The sequence below is a fragment of the Vigna unguiculata genome, chromosome 4 (assembly GCF_004118075.2).
Source record: "Vigna unguiculata cultivar IT97K-499-35 chromosome 4, ASM411807v1, whole genome shotgun sequence".
Taxonomy (NCBI): domain Eukaryota; kingdom Viridiplantae; phylum Streptophyta; class Magnoliopsida; order Fabales; family Fabaceae; genus Vigna; species Vigna unguiculata.
Window position 1 is genome coordinate 27393225 of NC_040282.1, and position 13209 is coordinate 27406433.

The 13209-nt window shown below is 43.7% G+C and overlaps 4 protein-coding genes across 4 annotated transcripts; all 4 read left to right on the forward strand.

The window, feature by feature from the left end:
- The first annotated feature begins 251 nt into the window (after positions 1-251).
- Positions 252-2836, forward strand: LOC114180662. Its single transcript, XM_028066964.1, has 4 exons — positions 252-821; positions 912-2100; positions 2205-2476; positions 2558-2836. Exons 1-4 carry the CDS (start codon positions 252-254, stop codon positions 2834-2836), a joined length of 2310 nt encoding a protein of 769 aa, XP_027922765.1.
- Positions 2837-3655: 819 nt separating this feature from the next.
- On the forward strand, positions 3656-6240 carry LOC114180663. Its single transcript, XM_028066965.1, has 3 exons — positions 3656-5504; positions 5609-5880; positions 5962-6240. Exons 1-3 carry the CDS (start codon positions 3656-3658, stop codon positions 6238-6240), a joined length of 2400 nt encoding a protein of 799 aa, XP_027922766.1.
- An 819-nt stretch (positions 6241-7059) lies between these two features.
- Positions 7060-9090, forward strand: LOC114180664. Its single transcript, XM_028066966.1, has 2 exons — positions 7060-7629; positions 7720-9090. Exons 1-2 carry the CDS (start codon positions 7060-7062, stop codon positions 9088-9090), a joined length of 1941 nt encoding a protein of 646 aa, XP_027922767.1.
- An 804-nt stretch (positions 9091-9894) lies between these two features.
- LOC114181776 lies at positions 9895-12865 on the forward strand. The gene has a single exon (XM_028068326.1). It carries the CDS (start codon positions 9895-9897, stop codon positions 12817-12819), a length of 2925 nt encoding a protein of 974 aa, XP_027924127.1. The 3' UTR covers positions 12820-12865.
- Positions 12866-13209: the final 344 nt, after the last annotated feature.

The following is a 13209-nucleotide window of genomic DNA, read 5'->3' on the forward strand; positions in this document are numbered from 1 at the left end:
GTCGGGCTCCTACTCACAATTATCGACCACACCCGAACCAACCTCCTTATGTGGCTAATGCGGTGTCTGTTCATCAAACACCACCTCAGCAGCAAGGGTTTTATCAACCGTCAAATCTTTATCAACCGCAACATGCCCCAAATAATGCTTAGAAAATCGAGCCTAACTCAGGTTTCAACCGAAATGTAGGTCAAAACACCAATATGAGGAGGAATCAAGATAAGAACTTTGTTCAGTTCACTCCCATTCCCATGACGTATACGGAATTGTTACCGCATCTTCTTCAAAAGCGCTTGGTTGCAATTTGTCCGATGAAGCCTATGCAACCCCCGTTCCCAAAGAATTATGATCCAAATGCTAAATGTGACTATCACGGAGGGGGGGTTGGACACTCTACTGAGAAGTGTGTAGCCCTCAAACACAAAGTTGAAGCTTTAATCAACTCAGGGTGGGTAAAGTTTCACGAAGACAAACCTAGTGTTGAAACGAATCCTCTTTCAGGACATGGGAATCCTTCGACGAATGCCGTCGAGGATAGGGAACACAAGCTAGTAAGGAATGTGAATGAAATCCGGAGCTCCAAGCGATTTATTTTTGAGACATTGCTGAAATTGGGTCTGTTAAAAGGGGGATATAACTTGAGTGAAAAATGCAGATTCCATCCGGGTGCTAAGCATTCTATCGACAAGTGCACCAAGTTCGAGGATGTTTTACAAAATCTGCTCGACAGAAATTTTGTGCAAGTATGTCGCGAGGGTATAGAGGAGGAAGTATTTGCACAAGATGGCGGGAAACCCGATGTGACCTTGCCAGAGCCATTGGTGATTCATTTCACCAGATCCACCCCTACACTAGCAATGCAATAAAGGCAACCTATTACTATCCAAGCACCCTCCTCTTTTCCTTATAAGAGTGAGAAAGCTGTTCCGTGGAAATATGATGTATGTGTGTCGGGTGGGGAACAACAAATAGAAGGCCAGCCTACCAGTGGTGAGCCAGTGGTTGAAAACATTTCGGGCATCGGTGGAATGACTAGGAGTGGTCGAATATTTACGCCTCCGATCTTGATGAAAGATGGAACAAGTAGTAGTGAACCGATGATGAACAAAAATGCTAATGAATTCTTGAAGGGGAAGATGATACAAACCGATGAAGAACTGAGAAAAGACGACAAGAAAGAAATATCTAATGAAGAGGCTAGTGAGTTTTTGAAGTTCATACAACAGAGTGAGTATAAAGTGGTCGAGCAGCTGAATCGCATGCCTGCTCGGATCTCTCTCTTGGATTTACTCATGCATTCAACCTCACATAGAAAGCTACTAATGAAGATACTCAATGAAGCGCATGTGGAGAAGAATATCTCTCTGGACAGTTTTGAGGGAATTGTTAGCAACATCACTGCTAACAATTACCTCACTTTCACTAACGAGGAGATACCTACTGAAGGGAGAGGACACAACAAGGCCCTCCATATCTCTGTAAAATGCTTGGATCATGTCATAGCACGAGTATTAATCGACAATGGTTCTTCCCTGAATGTAATGCCAAAAGCAACATTGGGAAAGCTTCCGTGTGAGGGTATCCACATGAAACCAAGTGCAATGATCGTGAGGGCTTTTGATGGGAGCAAAAGAGAGGTGATGGGAGAGGTAGAACTGCCGATCCAAATTGGGCCGTGTGTTTTTCAAGTAACGTTTCAAGTAATGGATATCCTCCCAGCATACAGTTGCTTGTTGGGTCGCCCTTGGATTCACTCGGCGGGTGTGGTGCCTTCAACCTTGCACCAAAAGTTGAAATATGTCATGGGCGATAAACTAGTGATAGTTTCAGGAGAGGAAGATATTTTGGTAAGCGGACCGTCGTCCTCTCGCTATATTGAAGCAGCAGAAGAAGCCCTCGAGACAGCTTTCCAGTCTTTGGAAATTGTGGGCAATACCTATGTGGAGCCATACCCGATGAACCCACAATTGTCTCGTGCCTCCCTTATGACCGCTAGGATCATGCTAAAAGAGGGATACGAATACGGAAAAGGGCTAGGCAAGGACAAGCAAGGAATGATATTTCCCTTGGAAGTCACTGAGAAAAGGAATAGATACAACGGCAATTCATTTCATTTAATAAAAATAATAGAGCAAAAGCAAATACAACGGCAAAATTTCCACGACACTCTTACCGCACACGAGCTAACCATAGAATCATGGAAGATTGGGAAGAAGCTCATGAAGCTGTGAAGGCCGACATCAACCAGTTGAAGGATCAAGTGAGCCAGATCCTAGAGGCCTTAAAATCGCTGAAAACTTCGGGAGAAGCCTCCTCTGCAAGGATCGAGGAAAACATTCACCCTCAAGTTCCTCGATATGAAGTCCAGAACACTCAGGGCATGTCAATCTCGTTCCCAATGTACGGTCTGCCTCCGGGATACACCCCACCTGTTGGGGAATATTCGGAGGCAGAGCAGACTTCCTTTTCTTTTCCTGTGACTAACAACACACTACCAATCAATACTCAAGGGCCGATATTAGCCTCGACACCCACGACAGGAGTGGGAATGAAGTAGACAATCACATTTGCAGAACCAAGGGTGACTGTGGCACAAAATACTCCAAACATAACTGTTGACGAAGATGCTTTGGCTAAGGTCATGCCGCACGCCACAACCCAAGTAGTGTCCGCCGGTATTGATAGGGCTAAAAGTAAGCTTGAGATACTTGAAGAGAGGGTTCGAGCCATTGAAGGTGGTGGAAGCTATGGGTTCGGTGATGTTGCAAGGTTAAGCTTGGTTCCTGGTGTGATGATACCACATAAGTTCAAGGTCCCAGAATTTGAAAAGTATTAGGGCACCACGTGCCCTAAGAGCCATCTGACAATGTATGGTAGAAAGATGGCTGCTTATGCCTATGATGACAAGTTGTTGATACATTGCTTCCAAGATAGTTTGGCTGGTGTTGCGCTGAATTGGTATACACACTTGGAGCCATCTCGAATTCATTCCTGGATGGATTTAGCAGACGCCTTTGTGAAGCAGTATAAGTACAACACGGATAGCGCGCCGGATAGATTGCAATTGCAAAATATGGCCAAGAAGGATACTGAGTCCTTCAAGGAATATGCGCAACGGTGGAGAGAGTTGGTTGCTCAGGTTGAGCCACCACTACTTGATAAAGAGATGGTGGCGACGTTTGTAAACACACTACAATCACCATTTTATGAGCACGTGTTGGGGAATGTGTCTTCCAATTTCGCTGATATCATTATTATTGGTGAAAGGATAGAAATCGGGTTAAAGAGTGGAAAAATTGCATATGGCCCGTTCGCGGCTGCAACTTCTAAAAAACCAGGTTTCCATCCAGGAAAGAAGAAAGAAGTGGAAGCACACACAGCCTCAGTGATGCCAGTGTGGGAAAGTCGGGCTCCTACTCACAATTATCGACCACACCCGAACCAACCTCCTTATGTGGCTAATGCGGTGTCTGTTCATCAAACACCACCTCAGCAGCAAGGGTTTTATCAACCGTCAAATCTTTATCAACCGCAACATGCCCCAAATAATGCTTAGAAAATCGAGCCTAACTCAGGTTTCAACCGAAATGTAGGTCAAAACACCAATATGAGGAGGAATCAAGATAAGAACTTTGTTCAGTTCACTCCCATTCCCATGACGTATACGGAATTGTTACCGCATCTTCTTCAAAAGCGCTTGGTTGCAATTTGTCCGATGAAGCCTATGCAACCCCCGTTCCCAAAGAATTATGATCCAAATGCTAAATGTGACTATCACGGAGGGGGGGTTGGACACTCTACTGAGAAGTGTGTAGCCCTCAAACACAAAGTTGAAGCTTTAATCAACTCAGGGTGGGTAAAGTTTCATGAAGACAAACCTAGTGTTGAAACGAATCCTCTTTCAGGACATGGGAATCCTTCGACGAATGCCGTCGAGGATAGGGAACACAAGCTAGTAAGGAATGTGAATGAAATCCGGAGCTCCAAGCGATTTATTTTTGAGACATTGCTGAAATTGGGTCTGTTAAAAGGGGGATATAACTTGAGTGAAAAATGCAGATTCCATCCGGGTGCTAAGCATTCTATCGACAAGTGCACCAAGTTCGAGGATGTTTTACAAAATCTGCTCGACAGAAATTTTGTGCAAGTATGTCGCGAGGGTATAGAGGAGGAAGTATTTGCACAAGATGGCGGGAAACCCGATGTGACCTTGCCAGAGCCATTGGTGATTCATTTCACCAGATCCACCCCTACACTAGCAATGCAACAAAGGCAACCTATTACTATCCAAGCACCCTCCTCTTTTCCTTATAAGAGTGAGAAAGCTGTTCCGTGGAAATATGATGTATGTGTGTCGGGTGGGGAACAACAAATAGAAGGCCAGCCTACCAGTGGTGAGCCAGTGGTTGAAAACATTTCGGGCATCGGTGGAATGACTAGGAGTGGTCGAATATTTACGCCTCCGATCTTGATGAAAGATGGAACAAGTAGTAGTGAACCGATGATGAACAAAAATGCTAATGAATTCTTGAAGGGGAAGATGATACAAACCGATGAAGAACTGAGAAAAGACGACAAGAAAGAAATATCTAATGAAGAGGCTAGTGAGTTTTTGAAGTTCATACAACAGAGTGAGTATAAAGTGGTCGAGCAGCTGAATCGCATGCCTGCTCGGATCTCTCTCTTGGATTTACTCATGCATTCAACCTCACATAGAAAGCTACTAATGAAGATACTCAATGAAGCGCATGTGGAGAAGAATATCTCTCTGGACAGTTTTGAGGGAATTGTTAGCAACATCACTGCTAACAATTACCTCACTTTCACTAACGAGGAGATACCTACTGAAGGGAGAGGACACAACAAGGCCCTCCATATCTCTGTAAAATGCTTGGATCATGTCATAGCACGAGTATTAATCGACAATGGTTCTTCCCTGAATGTAATGCCAAAAGCAACATTGGGAAAGCTTCCGTGTGAGGGTATCCACATGAAACCAAGTGCAATGATCGTGAGGGCTTTTGATGGGAGCAAAAGAGAGGTGATGGGAGAGGTAGAACTGCCGATCCAAATTGGGCCGTGTGTTTTTCAAGTAACGTTTCAAGTAATGGATATCCTCCCAGCATACAGTTGCTTGTTGGGTCGCCCTTGGATTCACTCGGCGGGTGTGGTGCCTTCAACCTTGCACCAAAAGTTGAAATATGTCATGGGCGATAAACTAGTGATAGTTTCAGGAGAGGAAGATATTTTGGTAAGCGGACCGTCGTCCTCTCGCTATATTGAAGCAGCAGAAGAAGCCCTCGAGACAGCTTTCCAGTCTTTGGAAATTGTGGGCAATACCTATGTGGAGCCATACCCGATGAACCCACAATTGTCTCGTGCCTCCCTTATGACCGCTAGGATCATGCTAAAAGAGGGATACGAATACGGAAAAGGGCTAGGCAAGGACAAGCAAGGAATGATATTTCCCTTGGAAGTCACTGAGAAAAGGAATAGATACAACGGCAATTCATTTCATTTAATAAAAATAATAGAGCAAAAGCAAATACAACGGCAAAATTTCCACGACACTCTTACCGCACACGAGCTAACCATAGAATCATGGAAGATTGGGAAGAAGCTCATGAAGCTGTGAAGGCCGACATCAACCAGTTGAAGGATCAAGTGAGCCAGATCCTAGAGGCCTTAAAATCGCTGAAAACTTCGGGAGAAGCCTCCTCTGCAAGGATCGAGGAAAACATTCACCCTCAAGTTCCTCGATATGAAGTCCAGAACACTCAGGGCATGTCAATCTCGTTCCCAATGTACGGTCTGCCTCCGGGATACACCCCACCTGTTGGGGAATATTCGGAGGCAGAGCAGACTTCCTTTTCTTTTCCTGTGACTAACAACACACTACCAATCAATACTCAAGGGCCGATATTAGCCTCGACACCCACGACAGGAGTGGGAATGAAGTAGACAATCACATTTGCAGAACCAAGGGTGACTGTGGCACAAAATACTCCAAACATAACTGTTGACGAAGATGCTTTGGCTAAGGTCATGCCGCACGCCACAACCCAAGTAGTGTCCGCCGGTATTGATAGGGCTAAAAGTAAGCTTGAGATACTTGAAGAGAGGGTTCGAGCCATTGAAGGTGGTGGAAGCTATGGGTTCGGTGATGTTGCAAGGTTAAGCTTGGTTCCTGGTGTGATGATACCACATAAGTTCAAGGTCCCAGAATTTGAAAAGTATTAGGGCACCACGTGCCCTAAGAGCCATCTGACAATGTATGGTAGAAAGATGGCTGCTTATGCCTATGATGACAAGTTGTTGATACATTGCTTCCAAGATAGTTTGGCTGGTGTTGCGCTGAATTGGTATACACACTTGGAGCCATCTCGAATTCATTCCTGGATGGATTTAGCAGACGCCTTTGTGAAGCAGTATAAGTACAACACGGATAGCGCGCCGGATAGATTGCAATTGCAAAATATGGCCAAGAAGGATACTGAGTCCTTCAAGGAATATGCGCAACGGTGGAGAGAGTTGGTTGCTCAGGTTGAGCCACCACTACTTGATAAAGAGATGGTGGCGACGTTTGTAAACACACTACAATCACCATTTTATGAGCACGTGTTGGGGAATGTGTCTTCCAATTTCGCTGATATCATTATTATTGGTGAAAGGATAGAAATCGGGTTAAAGAGTGGAAAAATTGCATATGGCCCGTTCGCGGCTGCAACTTCTAAAAAACCAGGTTTCCATCCAGGAAAGAAGAAAGAAGTGGAAGCACACACAGCCTCAGTGATGCCAGTGTGGGAAAGTCGGGCTCCTACTCACAATTATCGACCACACCCGAACCAACCTCCTTATGTGGCTAATGCGGTGTCTGTTCATCAAACACCACCTCAGCAGCAAGGGTTTTATCAACCGTCAAATCTTTATCAACCGCAACATGCCCCAAATAATGCTTAGAAAATCGAGCCTAACTCAGGTTTCAACCGAAATGTAGGTCAAAACACCAATATGAGGAGGAATCAAGATAAGAACTTTGTTCAGTTCACTCCCATTCCCATGACGTATACGGAATTGTTACCGCATCTTCTTCAAAAGCGCTTGGTTGCAATTTGTCCGATGAAGCCTATGCAACCCCCGTTCCCAAAGAATTATGATCCAAATGCTAAATGTGACTATCACGGAGGGGGGGTTGGACACTCTACTGAGAAGTGTGTAGCCCTCAAACACAAAGTTGAAGCTTTAATCAACTCAGGGTGGGTAAAGTTTCACGAAGACAAACCTAGTGTTGAAACGAATCCTCTTTCAGGACATGGGAATCCTTCGACGAATGCCGTCGAGGATAGGGAACACAAGCTAGTAAGGAATGTGAATGAAATCCGGAGCTCCAAGCGATTTATTTTTGAGACATTGCTGAAATTGGGTCTGTTAAAAGGGGGATATAACTTGAGTGAAAAATGCAGATTCCATCCGGGTGCTAAGCATTCTATCGACAAGTGCACCAAGTTCGAGGATGTTTTACAAAATCTGCTCGACAGAAATTTTGTGCAAGTATGTCGCGAGGGTATAGAGGAGGAAGTATTTGCACAAGATGGCGGGAAACCCGATGTGACCTTGCCAGAGCCATTGGTGATTCATTTCACCAGATCCACCCCTACACTAGCAATGCAATAAAGGCAACCTATTACTATCCAAGCACCCTCCTCTTTTCCTTATAAGAGTGAGAAAGCTGTTCCGTGGAAATATGATGTATGTGTGTCGGGTGGGGAACAACAAATAGAAGGCCAGCCTACCAGTGGTGAGCCAGTGGTTGAAAACATTTCGGGCATCGGTGGAATGACTAGGAGTGGTCGAATATTTACGCCTCCGATCTTGATGAAAGATGGAACAAGTAGTAGTGAACCGATGATGAACAAAAATGCTAATGAATTCTTGAAGGGGAAGATGATACAAACCGATGAAGAACTGAGAAAAGACGACAAGAAAGAAATATCTAATGAAGAGGCTAGTGAGTTTTTGAAGTTCATACAACAGAGTGAGTATAAAGTGGTCGAGCAGCTGAATCGCATGCCTGCTCGGATCTCTCTCTTGGATTTACTCATGCATTCAACCTCACATAGAAAGCTACTAATGAAGATACTCAATGAAGCGCATGTGGAGAAGAATATCTCTCTGGACAGTTTTGAGGGAATTGTTAGCAACATCACTGCTAACAATTACCTCACTTTCACTAACGAGGAGATACCTACTGAAGGGAGAGGACACAACAAGGCCCTCCATATCTCTGTAAAATGCTTGGATCATGTCATAGCACGAGTATTAATCGACAATGGTTCTTCCCTGAATGTAATGCCAAAAGCAACATTGGGAAAGCTTCCGTGTGAGGGTATCCACATGAAACCAAGTGCAATGATCGTGAGGGCTTTTGATGGGAGCAAAAGAGAGGTGATGGGAGAGGTAGAACTGCCGATCCAAATTGGGCCGTGTGTTTTTCAAGTAACGTTTCAAGTAATGGATATCCTCCCAGCATACAGTTGCTTGTTGGGTCGCCCTTGGATTCACTCGGTGGGTGTGGTGCCTTCAACCTTGCACCAAAAGTTGAAATATGTCATGGGCGATAAACTAGTGATAGTTTCAGGAGAGGAAGATATTTTGGTAAGCGGACCGTCGTCCTCTCGCTATATTGAAGCAGCAGAAGAAGCCCTCGAGACAGCTTTCCAGTCTTTGGAAATTGTGGGCAATACCTATGTGGAGCCATACCCGATGAACCCACAATTGTCTCGTGCCTCCCTTATGACCGCTAGGATCATGCTAAAAGAGGGATACGAATACGGAAAAGGGCTAGGCAAGGACAAGCAAGGAATGATATTTCCCTTGGAAGTCACTGAGAAAAGGAATAGATACGGCCTGGGATACAAACCTACTCGAGAAGACAAGAGGAGGCTGATGGAAGAAAGAAGAGAACTTGATCTGGCTCGCATGCACCGAAAAGAGCACGAGTTAAAAAGGATTTGCATCTGCGATATCAAAGAGAGCTTCCACAGTGCCGGATGGATCAACACTAGCCAAATAGCAGCTGTCAACGATTAAGATGAACGGGAAAGCTCAACTTTTGTGCAGCCATGCACTTCAGATGCACCACTCAACAATTGGGAGACTTTGGATCTACCTGTGATGTTTAATTTGGTTAAAATGTAATTTTTTTAATTAATCCTACTGCTTTACCCGGAGCTCTAGGACTCATGACTTAACGGGTTGACACCTTTTTCTTTATGCTTAGCGTGATAATCAATTTGTGTTTGCTACCTTCGTTCTTTTGTTTTGCTTTTTTCATTGTTGTTTGTTTATCGTTTTTATAAACTCGAATAATGCAGATATGACAATGAATGTTTTGAAAATAACAATGTCGATATCCCCAATTTTGAGCACCCTGTCGATAATATGGAAGATGATTATGAAGATGATCCGGAACCCTCCCCTGAACTAATGAGGTTAGTGAAACAAGAATCTAAGGAAATAAAACCCTATCAAGAGGATGTTGAAACACTTAACCTAGGAGAGGAGGATGAGAAGAAAGAAGTGAAGATTGGCACTAGTATGAAGAGAGAAGTGAAACGAGAACTATGTGCTTTACTAAAGGAATTTAGGGACGTGTTTGCTTGGTCGTACAATGACATGCTTGGTTTGGATACTGGTATAGTGCAACACAAACTTCCACTCAAGCCAGAATGTCCTCCAGTTAGACAAAAGCTAAGGAGAATGAAGCCAGAAATGTCATTAAAAATCAAAGAAGAAGTGCAAAAGCAATTTGACGCTGGATTTTTAGCTGTGGCAAAATACCCTCAATGGGTGGCAAACATTGTACTAGTGCCTAAGAAGGATGGCAAAGTTCGGATGTGCGTTGATTATCGAGATTTGAACCGTGCGAGTCCAAAAGACAATTTCCCACTGCCTCACATTGACACATTAGTGGATAATACAGCCAGATTCTCACTATTTTCATTTATGGACGGCTTCTCGGGATATAATCAGATCAAGATGGCACCTGAAGATATGGAAAAAACCACATTTATCACATTATGGGGGACATTTTGCTATAAGGTGATGTCTTTCGGACTCAAGAATGCCGGAGCAACTTATCAAAGGGCCATGGTGGCGCTTTTTCATGATATGATGCACAAAGAAATTGAGGTCTATGTAGATGATATGATCGCCAAGTCCGAGTCAGAAGCAGAGCACATCCTCAACCTGAAGAAATTGTTCGAGAGATTGAGGAAGTTCAAGCTTAAGCTAAACCCGGCTAAATGCACATTCGGTGTGAAATCTGGAAAGTTGCTGGGTTTCATTGTCAGTCAAAAGGGGATTGAGGTTGATCCTGACAAGATGCGCGCGATAATCGAAATGCCTACTCCTAACACGGAGAAAGAGGTGCGAGGTTTCTTGGGCAGACTGAACTACATTGCTAGGTTCATCTCCCAGTTGACTTCCACCTGTGAACCAATATTCAAGCTATTGCGTAAAAATCAGGCCGTCAAGTGGAATGAAGACTGTCAGGCTGCTTTCGACAAAATTAAACAATATCTACAAGATCCTCCAGTCTTACGGCCACCGAGACCAGGGAGACCACTAATTCTGTATTTGACTGTACTGGACGAGTCAATGGGTTGCGTGTTAGGTCAGCATGATGAAACTGGAAAGAAAGAGCACGCCATATACTACCTGAGCAAGAAGTTCACAGAATGCGAACGACGATACTCATTTTTGGAGCGAACCTGTTGCGCATTGGCATGGGCCGCCCATCGTCTAAGGCAATACATGTTGAGTCATTCTACCTGGTTGATATCCAAGATGGATCCCATCAAGTATATTTTTGAAAAACCCGCTTTGACTGGAAGGATAGCCCGGTGGCAGATGCTACTGTCAGAATACGACATTATATATGTCACACAGAAATCTTTCAAGGGTAGCGCTCTGGCTGAATATCTGGCTCAACAACCTATTAGCGATTACCAGTCAATGCAGCCTGAATTCCCCGACGAAGATATCATGGCCTTATTTGAAGGTGATCAGGAAGAGCAAAATGGAAAGACATGGACGTTGTTATTCGATGGAGCTTCTAACATCATGGGACATGGTATAGGGGCAATACTGATATCTCCAGAGAATCAATACATTCCAATGACCGCAAGATTGTGTTTTAATTGCACGAATAATATCGCTGAATATGAAGCTTGCGCTATGGGCATCCGAGCTGCAATTGAATTGAAGGCAAAATTTTTGAATGTGTACGGAGATTCAGCATTGGTTATCCATCAATTAAAGGGGGAATGGGAGACTAGGGATCCGAAGTTGATTCCCTACAGAGCTTACATCATGGAGTTGGTGGAGTATTTTGATTCCATTGAATTTCAACACATCCCACGAGAAGATAACCAGTTGGCGGATGCCTTAGCTACTTTGTCATCGATGTTCGAGATTAATCAAGATGGGGTATTGCCAATGATCCAAATGAAGAGCCACGAAGAGCCAGCATATTGTCGCTTCATTGAAGAAAAATTAGATGGTAGGCCTTGGTATTTTGATATCAAACACTATTTAAAAACCAGGGAATACCCCGAAGAAGCATCTGAGAATGATAAAAGGACATTGAGAAGGTTAGCTGCAAGTTTTATCTTAAGTGGGGATGTGTTGTACAAGAGAAACCACGACATGGTTCTCCTTCGATGCGTGGACGCAAAAGAGGCCAAGTCAATATTGGAGGAAGTTCATGGAGGTACCTTCGGCACACACATGAATGGGCACTCAATGGCCAGGAAGATCTTGAGGGCTGGTTACTTTTGGTTGACCATGGAGAGTGATTGTTGCATGCACGTGAGGAAGTGTGAGAAGTGTCAGAAATATGCGGACAATATCAATATGGCGCCCACTACTTTAAACGTAATGTCTGCACCATGGCCATTTTCAATGTGGGGGATAGATGTTATTGGAGCCATAGAGCCAAAAGCCTCGAACGGACATCGCTTCATACTGGTTGCAATTGATTACTTCACTAAATGGGTAGAAGCTGCTTCTTACGCCAATGTGACAAGAAAAGTTGTGACTAAATTCATAAAAAGAGAGTTGATTTGCAGGTACGGATTGCCCAACAAGATAATCACCGATAACGCCACCAACCTGAACAATCAAATGATGACTGAATTGTGTGAAGGATTTAAAATCCAACATCATAATTCTTCTCCCTATCGTCCAAAAATGAATGGGGCAGTCGAGGCTGCTAATAAGAACATCAAGAAAATCGTACAGAAAATGGTGGTTACGTATAAAGATTGGCACGAGATGCTTCCTTTCGCTTTGCATGGGTATCGTACTTCAGTACGTACATCGACTGGGGCAACACCTTTCTCTCTGGTATACGGAATGGAGGCAGTGCTACCTTTTGAAGTAGAAATTCCATCCCTACGAGTGTTAATGGAGACCCAATTGGAAGAGGCTGAATGGATTCAAGCTCGGTTTGACCAGCTCAACCTCATTGAGGAGAAGAGGCTAACAGTAGTGTGTCACGGACAGTTATACCAAAGAAGAATGAAAAAAGCGTTCGACAAGAGGGTGCGCCCTAGAGAGATCCATGAAGGCGAGCTAGTCTTGAAGAAGATCTTGCCCATACAGAAGGATCACAGGGGCAAGTGGACTCCAAATTATGAAGGCCCATATGTGGTGAGGAAAGCATTTTCTGGTGGGGCACTAATTCTCACAAGGATGGATGGGGAGGAGTTACCGTTACCGGTCAATTCTGACGCGGTCAAGAAATTTTATGCATGATGATTCCTTGATAGGATACGCTACTAGGGGATACCGACATTGTATCCAAAGTTTGTTGTACTCTGCTTTGTTTTTTGTTCAATAAATACAATTAGGTTTTCTCCATAAATTTGAAACAATTGATGTCATGTTGAGCTCGTAAAGAGAATAAGTAACAGATAAAAAAAAAGAAAAAAAAGAAAGAGAGGATAAAAGACGAATAAAGCCATATACATACCAATGAGGCGTCACAGGTATGATCTCTAAGAACAGGCTCGCTTCTAAAGGGTGTCGTGGAAGTAAAATAATAAAAAAAAAGAAAGAAAAAAAAGAGGAAAAATGAAATCAATTTTGGAATTTGTTGTTAATAAAGTCGTCAAGTGTACGACATTTTCAAAAAATGAGGAGAAA

Coding starts and splice junctions, on each gene's coding strand:
- LOC114180663 (XM_028066965.1), top strand. CDS start 3,656: ATGACGTATACGGAATTGTTACCGCATCTTCTTCAAAAGCGCTTGGTT. Junction 5,505..5,608: donor GAAAAGGAATAGATACAACG/GCAATTCATTTC, acceptor GAATCATGGAAG/ATTGGGAAGAAGCTCATGAA. Junction 5,881..5,961: donor AGACTTCCTTTTCTTTTCCT/GTGACTAACAAC, acceptor GGAATGAAGTAG/ACAATCACATTTGCAGAACC.
- LOC114181776 (XM_028068326.1), top strand. CDS start 9,895: ATGTGCGTTGATTATCGAGATTTGAACCGTGCGAGTCCAAAAGACAAT.
- LOC114180662 (XM_028066964.1), top strand. CDS start 252: ATGACGTATACGGAATTGTTACCGCATCTTCTTCAAAAGCGCTTGGTT. Junction 2,101..2,204: donor GAAAAGGAATAGATACAACG/GCAATTCATTTC, acceptor GAATCATGGAAG/ATTGGGAAGAAGCTCATGAA. Junction 2,477..2,557: donor AGACTTCCTTTTCTTTTCCT/GTGACTAACAAC, acceptor GGAATGAAGTAG/ACAATCACATTTGCAGAACC.
- LOC114180664 (XM_028066966.1), top strand. CDS start 7,060: ATGACGTATACGGAATTGTTACCGCATCTTCTTCAAAAGCGCTTGGTT. Junction 7,630..7,719: donor TGACCTTGCCAGAGCCATTG/GTGATTCATTTC, acceptor TTTCCTTATAAG/AGTGAGAAAGCTGTTCCGTG.